The sequence below is a fragment of the Vespa crabro genome, chromosome 25, assembly GCF_910589235.1.
Source record: "Vespa crabro chromosome 25, iyVesCrab1.2, whole genome shotgun sequence".
In the NCBI taxonomy this organism is placed as follows: Eukaryota; Metazoa; Arthropoda; class Insecta; order Hymenoptera; family Vespidae; genus Vespa; species Vespa crabro.
In genome coordinates this window covers 1,869,987-1,884,720 of record NC_060979.1, presented here as the reverse complement: position 1 = coordinate 1,884,720, position 14,734 = coordinate 1,869,987, and the positions used below count along the sequence as shown (strand labels likewise).

The window sequence follows — 14,734 nt, the reverse complement described above, 5'->3', positions numbered from 1 at the left end:
AAAGGATTGGGCGATCGAATGATAATAAATTAAAAATAGAGAAAAGTAAAAAATGAAAAAAAAAAAAAAACAAAACAGAAAAAAACTATCATAACTTCGAAAACGTTCGAAAATCCGCCATATTTTTTAACCTAATAAATAATCCGTCTGGATTCGACGAATGACGTCAACGAATTACAAACACTTTAATTCGACCTTACAAAAGGATTGCCTGATTAGAAAAAAAAAAAGAAAACAAAAGAATATAGGTTATGTAAAATCGAATACGTTCGAAAATCCGCCATGTTTGTTAATCCAACGCAAATAATTTATCCGGATTCGACGAGTGACGTCATCGTATTGCAAGCAAATAAAATCGATCTTACGAAATGATAGTTTGATTAGAAAAAAGGAAAAGAAAAAAGGAAAAAGAAAATAAAAGAAAAAGGGACATATAATATATGACATGGAAAATCGAAAATCTGTCATGTTTGTTAATCCAACGTAGAAAAAAAAAAAAAAAGAAAGAAAAAAAAAAGAGAAAAATATCTGTCCGGATTCGACGAGACGATCGAATGACGTAATCGAATTCCAAAAGAATCAACGATCGGATTACAGTACAAAAGGGATTATCGATGACTGTAGAAAATTTTGAACGTATTAAACGAGATTATAACGGTTCGCGGATGATGAATTCACGCGACCGCGATTTTGATTTATCGAGAACCTCGACGAAGTGTTCGATAACAATGGAAGTCGAAACGAATGAATAGCCCCGATGACACGTTGATTTTCTCTTCTCGCGAATCGATTTTGTAGGTCGGAATATTTTATAAATGTCGACGTCGATCGGTCAACGTAATAAAATAAAAAAAAAAAAAAAAAAAAAAAAAAAAAAATCTAAAAAAAATCAAAAAAGAAGGAAAACATTATCTCTCTCTTCCTTTGCGACAATGGAACGAGAAGATCGTTCGATCTTTTTCCATTATCGAGTATGGATCTATCGATCGTTTCCGATCGTTTCGATATAGATCACTTTGATATTAATCCAGGATCTATTATATTTTTGTTAATATTTTATTTTTATAAAATATTTTATTACCTTTCATATTTATGAAATATTTTATTTTCATTTTCATTATCGTGAAATATTTCATTTCATTTTCATTTTTATGAAATATTTCATTGTCATTTTCATTTTTATGAAATATTTCATTGTCATTTTCATTTTAATGAAATGTTTCATTTCATTTCCATTTTTATGAAATATTTCATTGTCATTTTAATTTTTATGAAATATTTTTTTTTTTCATTTTCATGAATTATTTAATTTCATTTTCGCTTTCATGAAATGTATTATACCGTTTTCATTTTTATGAATTATTTCATTGTCATTTTCATTTTTATGAAATATTTCATTGTCATTTTCATTTTTATGAAATATTTCATTTCATTTTCATTTTTATGAAATATTTCATTGTCATTTTAATTTTTATGAAATATTTTTTTTTCATTTTCATGAATTATTTAATTTCATTTTCGCTTTCATGAAATGTATTATACCGTTTTCATTTTTATGAAATATTTCATTGTCATTTTCATTTTTATGAAATATTTCATTTCATTTTCATTTTTATGAAATATTTCATTGTCATTTTAATTTTTATGAAATATTTTTTTTTCATTTTCATGAATTATTTAATTTCATTTTCGCTTTCATGAAATGTATTATACCGTTTTCATTTTTATGAAATATTTCATTGTCATTTTCATTCTTATGAAATATTTTTTTCATTTTTATGAAATATTTCATTTCATTTTTATGAAATATTTCATTATCATTTTCATTTTTATGATATATATTTTTTTTCATTTTCATGGAACATTTTATTAATTTTCATTTTTATTATTCCGCATTTTATTCCATCTCCGGAAATTTTACGACGAATTTTCTTTTCCTTTTTATTATTTATTTTCCTTCCTTTTTAGGATGGATTAATTTTATTTATTCTCTTTATATTCATTTTTTCGACTTATTCGATCAGTTCCGTTTCCCTCTTTTATATATGATCAAATTAATAAAAATGTCAATTTTAAAGTGTTAAAATTTAATTGAGTAAATTGAAAGTTAAAAATAATAAGAATAAAATGTTATTTCAATTTTTAATGTTTTTATTTTGGAATTTTTGTTTACTCGTTAAAACAAAAGAAAGACAAGTCATATTAAAACAATCATTTTTTTTTTATTTTTCGCAGGATCAGGAGATCAGCCAAAAGGAGAAGAAAACAAACGAGAGAAAGAGAAAGAGAAACAGAAAGATAAAGAGAGGGACAGAAAGAGAGAGTGAGAGAGAAAGTAAAAAAAAAGAAAAAGTTAAAGAAAAAAAAAGTTCGTCAGAAATAATCCTAAGAGGAATTAAAATCCGCATATCAACCCGTCGATCTGAATAGTCGACGATCCGGTTGGGCTATGAATAACACGTAACCGAAAGGAAAAAAAAGAAAAGAAAAAGAGAAAATTAAGACTGCAGAAGAAAAGAAAGAACAATACTTTTCGGGGTATCGAGTATTGAAAGAAAAAAGAAAAATAAACAAATAAATAAATTAACTAATTAATTAAATAATTAATATTCAACAGAAAAAGAAAGAAAGAAAGAAAAAAAATACGAAAAAATAAAAACGTACTATGTTACGAAGGATTAAGGATGTTTCGTTCAAAAGTTGAAAATATTTAAGAAAAAATTATTTCGATGATCTAAAGGAAAGACAAGGATATATAGATACAGAAAAACAAAGGGAGAGAGAGAGAGAGAGAGAGAGAGAGAGAGAGAGAGAGAGAGAGAGAGAGAGAGAGAGAGAGAGAGAGAGAGAGTGAGAAAGCCAGAGATAGAGGAAGAAAGAAAGAGAGAGAGAGAGCGAGAGAGAGAGAGAGAGAGAAAAAGAAAGAGAGAGAAAAGAGAGTGAGAGTGAAAGAGAGAAAGAGAGAGAGAGGGAGAGAGAGAGAGAAAGAGAAAGATCGCGTAGTGGGGGAAGGTGAGGGGGTGCGAAGTGCGTTAAAGAGGGTGCGAGGGTGGAGAAGATAAGGTGGAAATCCGAAAAAAAAATAGAAGGGGGGAGAGGGGAAGAAAGTGGATGTGAGTTAAGTAAGTAATGTGAAATGGATGGTACGCCAAGGACAGTCAAAGCAGTTCTAATATATGGATGCCCATGGGTGGAATTTGGCCGAGATGTGCCAACGCTACCATCACGGTATACCAACGGTCCAAAGTTCTTCGCCAGCTAGGGATCCTTCGGCTGCCATTGTGCAGCCATTGCCGACTCCCTCGCATATCGAACAGGCTAACAATCCATCTTATTCTCATTACACGTGAGTACTTGAGTATTTAGATATATATATATATATATATATATATATATATATATATATGAGCGTGTGTGTGTGTGTATTGTTTTATTTTTCTTCTTTTTTGTATATATGTAATATATATATATATTAAGAAAAAGGAATTATGTTAGATTTTATTATATAATGTCAGGTGGATTATTCTTTTTATATATATATTTTTTTTATGTATATATGATATATGTATATATTTGCTTTTATATGTATATATATATATATATATATATATATATATATATATATAAAATGTACATTGTTTTATTTTTTATTATATATTAGGGGGACCGGAAAGTAATGTCGCTTTCTTAAATTAAATTCAAAGGAATAAATTTTTAACAAGTTTTTATTTTTAATCACAATCAAATATTGACATGCGCAGAAACGACATTTCCGGTCCACCTAATATATATATATATATATATATATATATATATATATATATATATACAGATTGTATGATCTGGAAAAAAAGAATTAGTCTAACATCTTGAGAAAAGAAAAAAGAAAAATTAACAATAAAATAGATTATGAAAAAATGTTTGAAAACTTTCGATCCTCCTAATTGATCAATCGTGATTTTTAATGGATCGGGGGAGGGGTAATGTATCAATAAATTTTAGGACTGTATTTATCGTAGGCTCTTTTAACGTAACGTCATTCGAATTTAATTCAATTAATCCGATCTTGTTTTTTGTCAATTTTTATTTTGTTTCTTCCTTTCTTTTTCAAAAAGATAAAGAAAAAAAAGTAGCCAAATTTTTTTTTTTTTCTTTACTTTTTGAATCGTTCTTTTTTTTTCTTCTTATATATATATATATATATATATATATATATATATATATATATGTATTATATACTTTCCGGCGGGAAAATCAAAGTAACGAAATAACGATGGATCGGATAATCCTAAAATTGTGGCCGACGTTAAAATATGATCCTGAAATAGATTTGAATCACTGCCCCTTTCCCCACCCCCTACCCCGCCACCCTCTCTCACCGCGTATTATGTTTTACAGTTTTCCGTTGAAAGAGTTGAGTACTTACTTAGTACTTATTTACATACCTTGCACGTGGCAGACGCCATGATGGTTAAAAATGCAACAAAAGAATGATAGAGTTAATGAATGAAAGAAAGAGAAAGAGAAAAGAAGAGAGAAAGAGTGTGAGAGAGAGAGAGAGAGAGAGAGAGAGAGAGAGAGAGAGAGATAAAAAGAGAAATAGAGATACAGTTAGAGAGAAAGAAAGAGAGTGATATTAAAGAGTGGGAGAGAAAGAGTGATGGAGAGAGAGAGAGAGAGAGAGAGAGAGAGAGAGAGAGAGAGAGAGAGAGAGAGAGAGATATCCAAAAGAGAGATAGAGATACAGAGATAAAGAGAGGAAGAGAAGGAAAGAAAGATAATAAAGAGAGAGAGAGAGAGGGGGAGAGAGAGAGAGAGAGAGAGATGGTCTGTCTTATCGCCTCCCGCGAGGAACGCATCAAAATTGTATTGTGTATATTAATAACGATACGGCGAATTAGGGATAAGTATACGATTCCTTAGGTTCGGCCGACGGTAATCCTGTTATTAGCTCGGCGATTAGGGTAAGATGAACCCCAGGCAAATTGTGGGGGCGTAAACACCGCGGTGTTTGCTTAACGTAATCGCCAATCGGCATCCTCGAGTATGCCACGAGTATATATATATATATATATATTTATATATATATATATATATATACATACATACATACATATATATATATACAAAAAAATGTATAGACACGTACGTATGTATATATGTATTGTAAGTATTATATATATATATATAGATCTGTTTATGTACGTATGTATATATTTATATATATATATATATATATATATATATATGTATGTATGTATGTATGTACATTAATAAAAGGAGATTATATGCGTTTTCTCTGTTCTCTCTTCTTTAACCCTTTTATATAACCTTTCTTTCTTTCCTTTTTTACATCCTTCTTCTTCTTCTTCTTCTTCTTCTTCTTTTTCGTCTCTCTTTTCCTCTTCCTCTTCTTTTTCCAAACATTTTTCTTCTTTCCTTTTTTTCCTTTCATCGAAACTTTTTCCTTCTATCTCTTTCTGTTTGCGTCCTTTTCTTTTTTTTTAATTTTTTAATTTTTTCATTATTTATATTTTTCCATTATAAATATATATATATATATTTTTTTTTTTTTAATTTATTCATTATTTATATATATGTATATATTTTTTTTTTGTCTTCATTTTTGTTTGAACTTATCATATTTCCTTCTTGACAATTTTCTCTCTGTTCTTTATTATTTATTTATTTCATATATTCTCTTATTTATAATTATTTATTATTTATTATCTTTATTATAATTATTTATTTATTAATTATATATATATATATATAATATAATTATATATTATATTATTATAATTTATATTATAATTATATTTATATATTATATTATATTTATATTTATATATTTATATATTTATATATTATATATTTATATACATATATAAATATATATATATATATATTTTTTTTTTCTCACTGTTATTTAATTTAGTAACATATATTTAGTAATTATATTTCTTTTATTCTTACCAATGTTCATTATCATATTTCATCATCGGTCCCTTTTCTTCACACTTTTTTATCCCCTATACAATTCTTTTCTATTATCTTCTTTTATCTATATCAAATCATACACACACACACACACACTCACACGCACACACGCACTCACATACATACTGGCCTGCATCTTAATTCCTACATACAATCATAGTTCATATTCTTACCTCATTTTCAATCTTTATCTCTTATCCCGACGAATTCCAACGGGAGGGCCATTAAAACGTTCGAATGAATTCAAATTAAATCCAATTTCGTTTCTTATTAAGATACAAAAGAAATGGACGATAAAATTGTCATTCTGTTGAAAGAAACGATTAAGAAAAGAGAAATATAAAGACAGAAGTATGAGAATGAAAGAAGGAATGAAAGAGACAGAGACAGAGAAAGAGAGAGAGAGAGAGAGAGAGAGAGAAAAAGAGTAACAAAAAAAAGAAAGATGACACCCCTCTCATATATATATATATATATATATATATATATATATATATACATTTAAGAGTAAGCGAGAAAATGACGTGTGGGACGCGCTTTTATGCTTTATGTCCTATGATTTATGCTACTCTCGTATGCTCCAATGTTCCATGTATTTCCTTCTGCGCTGATAGCTTCGTTCTTTTTGATTCTCTCTCTCTCTCTCTCTCTCTCTCTCTCTCTCTCTCTCTCTCTCTCTCTCTGTCGTATATACACAGACACACGCACGAACACTCATTCGCTTTTACGTCTCTATCGTTTCTTCTTTCTTTTCCTTTTCCTCTCGTTCTTTTTGTTTTTCTACTTCTTGTTCCTTCCTCTTGGATCCTCTTTTTAGGATCCTTCCCTTATTTCTTTTTAGGATCCTTCCCTTATTCCTTTTTTTTTTTTTTTTATCTTTTTCTTTATCTTCTTTTCTCTTTTCTGACTCTTTTTATTTCTTTCTTTTCTTTTTTTCTTCATCTTTTATTTTCTTGTCTTTTCCTTTGAACTTTTTTTTTTTTTTCCAATTTCGCACATAAACGACGACGACGATGACGACGACGACGACGACGACGACGACGACGACGACAACGACGACGACGACGTTTTTTCGGCTACCATTTTTCTTTCTATTTTTTTTTTCTTCTCTTTTTCTCTTTCTTTCTTCCTTTCTATTTCATTTTTCTTTTTTCGCTTTGCTTTGTTTCTCCCCCCTCCCCATCCCCCTCCCCCCGCCACCACCTTCACAATCTCCGTAAAGAATTTTCTTCCCTTCTTTACTTTCAATTCGAATATTATTTTTCCAAAATTTATTTTGTTCCTTTTTTTATTATTTTTCGTCTCTTCTTCTTCTTCTTCTCGTTGGATTATTTTTTTTTTTTTAAATCTTTCCTTATTTTTCTTTTTCTTCTTATTTCTTTTTCTTTTTTCAATCTTACAGAACGCACATAGACGACGACGACGACGACGACGTATTTTTGACTATCATTTTTCTTTTTCTTCTTTTCTCTATTTTTTTTTTTTTTTTTTTGCTGTAGTTCCATCATTTGTGCCTTCATTATTTGTATCTTTGTTATTTCTAATGATTATCACTTTTACGATCGATCATTTTTATTAGCTATTTCTCTCTCTCTCTCTCTATTTTTTTTTCTCTCCTACTACCCTTTTCTCGTCTTTCATTTTATTTCTTTTCTTTTCTATCTCTTTTCTTTTCTTTTTTTCTTTTCGCTCTCTATTTTTTCTTTCTTTCTTCACTTTTCCATCCTAATTGTTTCTTCCTTTCCTTTCTTCCACGTTAATACTTTTCTCTTTATTGCGACGTTTATTCCATTTAAAATTTCCACTTTTATTTCGTTTCACTTCATTTAAGAAAATTTTTCTTTCGTTCTGATTTAATTTACGAAATTTTTATTCCTCATTATATATTACTTTTTAACATTTTTATTTCGTTTTATTTAATTAAAAGAAAGAAAGAAAAAAAAAAAAAGAAAAGTAAAAAACAAAAAAAATTTCTTAATAAATTTAAACATTGCTCTTTGCAATTTTTATTTCGTTTTGTTTTATTTAAAAAATATTTTTATTTTTATTTTTACTTTTATTTCTACTTATCATTTTTCATTCGTCCAACTTCTTTTCCGTTTTCTTCTTCTTCTTCTTCTTGATTCCTTTTTCATATTCTTTTTTTTTTTTCTTTCTTTCTTTTCTTTCAATGTCTTCGACGTTGACATTACCTCAATTTCCTTTTTTGCTTCCATCATTTTAATTATTATCACTATTAATGATTTAATCATTTTATGATCTTTCATTCTTATTGGCTTTTTTTCGTCTCTTTTTTTTTTCTTCTTATTTCCTTGTCTTCTTATTTCCTTTTTTTTCTTTTTTTTCTTTTTCTTTCTTTACATTTCCATTATCATTTTATTACATTTTATTTTAGTATTTTCTTTTTTATGAAACACACACATATATGTCAATGTGTATGACAATTGTTAATTATTAATTATTATTATTATTATTACAATTTTTTTATTATTATTATTATTATTATTATTATTATTATTATTATTATTATTATTTCTTTTTTCTAAGTCGTTAAAATTGTTATTGACTTTTCCTTGTTTGCAAATTTTTATAAAAAATTTTCGTTCGTTTTTTTTTTTTTCTTTTTATATTTCATAAGTTCTTGTTAATTATCATTATTATTATTATTATTATTTTTTTTTTCTTTTTTTTTTATTATGACTTTTTTCAATAAGAACAATTGTTTGTAACTTTTTCTTTTTTGAAAAATTGTTTTCATTTTAATTAAATAAACGTGACATTTATTTTTCATTTATATATATATATATATATATATTTTTTTATTTTTTTTTCTTGAATATATGGATGTAGTTAATTATTTATTTATTTATTCATTTATCTCATTTATTGTCCATTGTAATAACCATTGACTTATTTTGTGATTAAATTAACATAAATAATAATTATCATTGCAATATATTTAATCGATGAGATTAATTATTTAAATCATGATATATTAATTTTCCCAAAATAATTATTGAAAATGCATTATGATAATTTATTATTAAGAGATTGATTATTATATCGGGTCACATGTATTAATTATTAAAATTAATTATTGTAATTACGACAGGAATTATTATTTTACAATTCGAACACTTTATTGTATTTAATTTAAATTATATATTATTATAATTATATAATTGAATATTAATCAATAAAATTAATTATTAGAAATATAATGTATTTGAAAAATAGGATAAACAAAATTCATAAAAGAATATCGAACGAATTATTATTATTATTATTATTATTATTATTATTATTATTATTATTATTTATTTTTTATTATTCATTAATTATTATTATTTAATATTTTAATTAGAAAAAATTTCGAAGTAAAAAAATTTTCATAGTAGAAACGTCGAATTAATTATTTAAATTAAAACAATGACGAAAGTAATTATATATAATGAAATAAAATGTATGAATGAAAAGCAAAATATTGATTTAACAATATGAGAGGATTAATTTTTAATTGATTAATAAAAATTCCAATGAAATTATATGCCTATAAATTTATTCGTTCACGTGCGAGTTATAAAATTGAAATGAATAAAACTTTTGTTTATGTCTGTTTGAATGAAGGAGAAAAAAAAATAGGAAAAGAAAAAAGTAAACGAAGAAAGGAAAATTTCATCTTGAAAAATAGATTCGTTGTAACTTTTTTTCTTTTTTTTCTTTTTTTTTTGTTTTGTTTTGTTTTTGGTCTTTCTTTTTTCCTTTCCTTCTTTAATTATCTACAATAAAAATCATACATATATATATATATATATATATATATATATATATATATATATATATATATATATATATATATATCTTCGGAATTCCCGTATTTCCTCGACATCGTAAGATAAGAACACTTGAATGAATCTTTCTAGGATCTATCATGGATCATAGATCGCGATAATTTGTCCTTGAAACTGAAACAAACTTCGATCATCCGGAATCTATAAGCACAAACACGATAATTTTAGATTATCCTATTCTCTTCGATATTAATTTTATTTTTATCTATATTCTTTCTTCTGTTTTTTTCTCTTTCTTTTTTCCTTTTCCTTTTTCTTTTTTTTTTTTTTTTTAATTTTTCCTGTTGTTCCTCTTTTTTTTTCCTTTTTCTTTTCTTTTTTCCTTTTTTATTCCGTTCCTTGCAAATAATTAATAACCGTCCGTTGTTGTTTATGTTATACGTATCGAAATATATGTTTTATTCGTGATAAACAGGCCCGTCGGTCGTTAGGCGACTAACGTTTTTATTAACTTCAAGGATATATCTATAATTACGTAAAATCAAATAGGTAGTGAGTAGGAGACATAGTGATTAGCCTTCTGATGTATGACATGTGAGTAATTTCTAAACACGAATCTATATGCCGACGTGAATTATTACGTTATACAGCGAATACTTTGACACGTCAATATATTTTAGATAATAGTATATTACAATTTATTACATACGTAAGTATGTAATATATATTATATTATAATATATATTAATATATATATATATATATGGATGTGCGTGTGTGTAATTAATTTATAATAAAGCTTTTAGAAATATTTATATATAATTAATATATAATAAAGTATCTAGAAAAATGTATACACATATATGTCTACATATAAATATATATGTATATATATATATATATATATATATATATATGTGTGTGTGTATATTATATAATATAATATTGTATATAATAACAAGAATTATATATAATAATAAATATATATATATATATATATATATATATATGATTATTATCATATATAATTTAATTTAGTATAATAAATATAAATATATAATAATATATAATAATAATGTTATTTGTAATAATAATAATAATATAATATTATGTATATTATCAATGATTATATATAATAATAATAATAATATTTATAATATAATATGTATAATATAATATATATATATGATTATTATCATATATAATTTAATTTAGTATAATATTATTATATAATAATATATAATAATAATGTTATATGTAATAATAATAATAATAATAATAATAATAATAATAATAATATATAATATAATATTATGTATATTATCAATAATTATATAATAATAAGATATAGTAATATAATTTATATATATATTCCTTTGGTTGGAAAAATATTTAGGAAGAATTTTTTGATCGAAAAAAGAAAACAGATAGTTTTATTTCAATAATATCAATTACATATATATATATATATATATATATATATATATATATATATATCACTTTAAACGTTTTAATTCTTTTTGAATTATCGATTCTATTTTTTTTTTTTTTTATTTTAAAGGAAAAAGAAGAAATTTCTTTTCAAAGAAAATTTTGTTCTCCATGGAGAAAAACCTTGTCTGTGGAAGTTCTTTCATTGAAAAAGAAAAAAAAAAAAATAAAAGAAAAGAAAAAAAAGGAAAAAGAGAAAATTGTTCCCTCTTATCTTTTAATAATATCAACGATATAAGCGCGATGCACGTTTGAATCGACGTTAAATCGTTGATCTAATTTTTACAGAACAAAAAGAAAAGAAACCAAAAAAAAAAGAAAAGAATATTTATCTTCCAATAAGAATTCGTTTTTCTTAGCTACATGGACAAAATTAGTTACGGACGAACTTTTTGATCGTAAGAATGAAAGAACGAAAGAGAGAAAAAAGAAACTAAATAGAAAAAAAAAAAAAAAAAACCGAGAAGAAAAAAATGAAAAAAAGGAAAAGAGAAAAGAAAATTCAAAAGGACATGAAGGAAAGTCAAAGAAAAAATGCAAAATAAAAGAAAGAAGAAAGAATTCACGGATATTTTGTCATTATTATTATTACAATTATTATTATTATTATTATTATTTTTATTATTATTATTATTATTATTGTTATATATGAAATAATTTGAAATTTGAAATAGCGTTGAAATATCGTGCAGTGAAGAATCATGTTCATTATAATCGTTCCATGTGGTTCCATTCGATGATTCTTGTCCGTCGCATGGATCGCGGAATTCTTCGTCACGATATTTAATTCTAAAAACATCCAGCTTACAGATATATATATATATATATATATATATATATATATATATATATATATATATATATATATACTTAAATATGTACTCTTACATAAATACATACATACATATACATACATCCAACCATACATACATACCTACATATATACATACATACATATATACATACGTGTATATGTGTACATAAGATTCGTCGGACGATGACTATTATATTTTTTCACGTAAATCATTTTTTGTTTTTTTTCTTTTTTTTTTTTCTTTTTTTTTTTTTTCAAAAAAATCAGAAATAAACAAGATATGATTGTTTGAGTAGGGTGAAGTTATTGTGAAGGGATTACGGGTGGGAGGGGTGATGCGGTAGGAGGGGAATGAGTTTTTTTTTTTTTTTATTCATTTTAATCATTGATCATTTAAAATGAATTTTTACGGGAATTATTTTTTTCTAATTTAATTTGTATATAATTGTATATGTACATATTGGTTTGAAAAAAATAAAAATAAAAAGATATAAATAATTCGAGTTAAAACATTTTAAATGAATAATTTGATTGGCCAGAAAGTTTGCTTCTGGACGATTATAAAAATCGTTCATTTTTTATTATTCGAATAAAATAAGAAAAAAATAAGATAAGTGATGTCATGGGAAGGATTAATTGATTCTTTTTTATTTTTTTTTCCTTCTTTTTCTATTTTTTTTTTCTTTTTTTTTTTTTTTTTTTTTTTTTTTTCTTTAATTCAGGATATCTCAAAAACATTTCACTAGCCCCGTATACAAATTCATAAATAAAATATTTTCTTTTTTTTTTATATTTTTTTTTTTCTTCTTTTTTTTTTCTTTTTTTTTTTTCTTTTAATAATAACGTTCGATTCTCAAAATACTTTTTATTTGAATTTCTTTTTCCTTTTTCTACTTTATGTTAATATGGAGATGATCGATTTTTAAAGAATTCTTTTTTCATTTTTTCTTCTTTCTTTTTTTTGTTTTTTTTTTCTTATTTTTTTTTAACGAAACGCGATCAGTCTCTAAATTTATTTTCATTACGATTGAAATATTCTTACGAGGTGTCCTTTTTTTTCTTTCTTTTTTATATGTACGTATATATATATATGTGTGTGTGTGTGTGTGTGTGTGTATTTATATATGTATATAAATATGTGTATATCAATTAATTATATCGATTATAAGAAAACGAAAAAAAATATATATATATATATATATATATATATATATATATATATTATCATATTAATCAATTATTTCAACCATCAATTATATTCAAATTATTCAATTATTCAATTATATTCAAATGTATAATAGAAATATTTCGATCTCATAAATTACGCCAATCGATAAATAATTTCAATTATAACGCGAACAAAACATTATTAATTATAATTGATTAATTAATTGAATTGATTAAATTTACAACAGAGTATCGTTATTATCATTATCATTATTATGATCATCATCATCATCATCATCATCATCATCATCATCATCATCATCATCATCATTATTATTATTAATATTATTATTGTTGTTGTTTATTGTAGTTGTTGTTATTGTTATTATAATTTATGGATTTAATTTATTCTATGATAATTATTATTAAATTAATTAAATAATTAAATAATTGTTATACAAATAAAAATGCTTTAACAAATCTATACGCCGTCATATTATGATTATAATTCCGAACGATAATTTTCTCGAATAAAAATAACAAACAGTTAATTGTATTGCACGGGATTATTGTTAGCATACTAAATCAAATGAAATCCTATTATGGTTTTATTAATCATCGAGGCTCTCGTAATACTAATCCCATCGTTGAAACAAGAAGCTCAATTCGTAAACATCGATTATGCGACTTGTAACATCAATAATTCGATAAACGATTCGCTATATTTATTCATTATGCGATTTTTCTACGTATGTATGTATGTACGTCGTTGCACTTCGATGAAATATTTTTTTTTTTCTTTTCTTTTCTTTTTTTCTCTCACTCACTGATCTTCGAGAATTTTTATTATCGTTTCAAAGAGAAAAGAAAACGAAGAAGAAAAGAAAAATAAAAATTAAAAAAAAAAATAAGAGAGAGAGAGAGAGAGAGAGAGAGAGAAATTGAATGAAAAAAATACTTGAAGAAAATTCAATTTCTAATTTCGCCATTTTGTTGAACGTGAATGTCGACGATATAAATAAATAGACAAATATATAAATTGTACGACGATATTAATTAATTAATTGATTATTAGTTATTAATCAGTTGAACGTACATTTTTTGGTTTTGTATGTACTTGAACGAAAATAAATATAATAATAAATTAATTAATATAAATAAAGCTATGAAAGATTCTCCGAATGTTTTCGGCCATTTTGGTGAACGTACTTGTACAAAAAATAATAATAATAATGAATGAATGAATGAATGAATAAATAAATAAATTGAAGGAAGGTCGCCATTTTGGTGAACATAAGGTCGACGAGATAATAATGATAAAAAAAATATATATATATATATATATATATATATATATAAAATTAAATAACAAAAGGCTGTTTTTCTTAATACTTTTACTATTTTGAAAAATTTATATCGATCAGATAAAATAATAATAATAATAATAATAATAATATAAGTAGCAATAATA

At 24.5% G+C, this 14,734-nt stretch overlaps 1 protein-coding gene across 1 annotated transcript in view; it reads left to right on the top strand.

The window, feature by feature from the left end:
• Positions 1 to 2,881: 2,881 nt before the first annotated feature.
• Positions 2,882 to 14,734, top strand: part of LOC124432392 (probable serine/threonine-protein kinase yakA) — a 114,031-nt gene continuing 102,178 nt past the window's right edge. Inside the window, exon 1 of the mRNA XM_046981332.1 lies at positions 2,882 to 3,346. Within this exon, the coding sequence (XP_046837288.1) occupies positions 3,177 to 3,346 (170 nt within the window). The 5' untranslated portion in view covers positions 2,882 to 3,176. The remainder of the gene's footprint in view (positions 3,347 to 14,734) is intronic.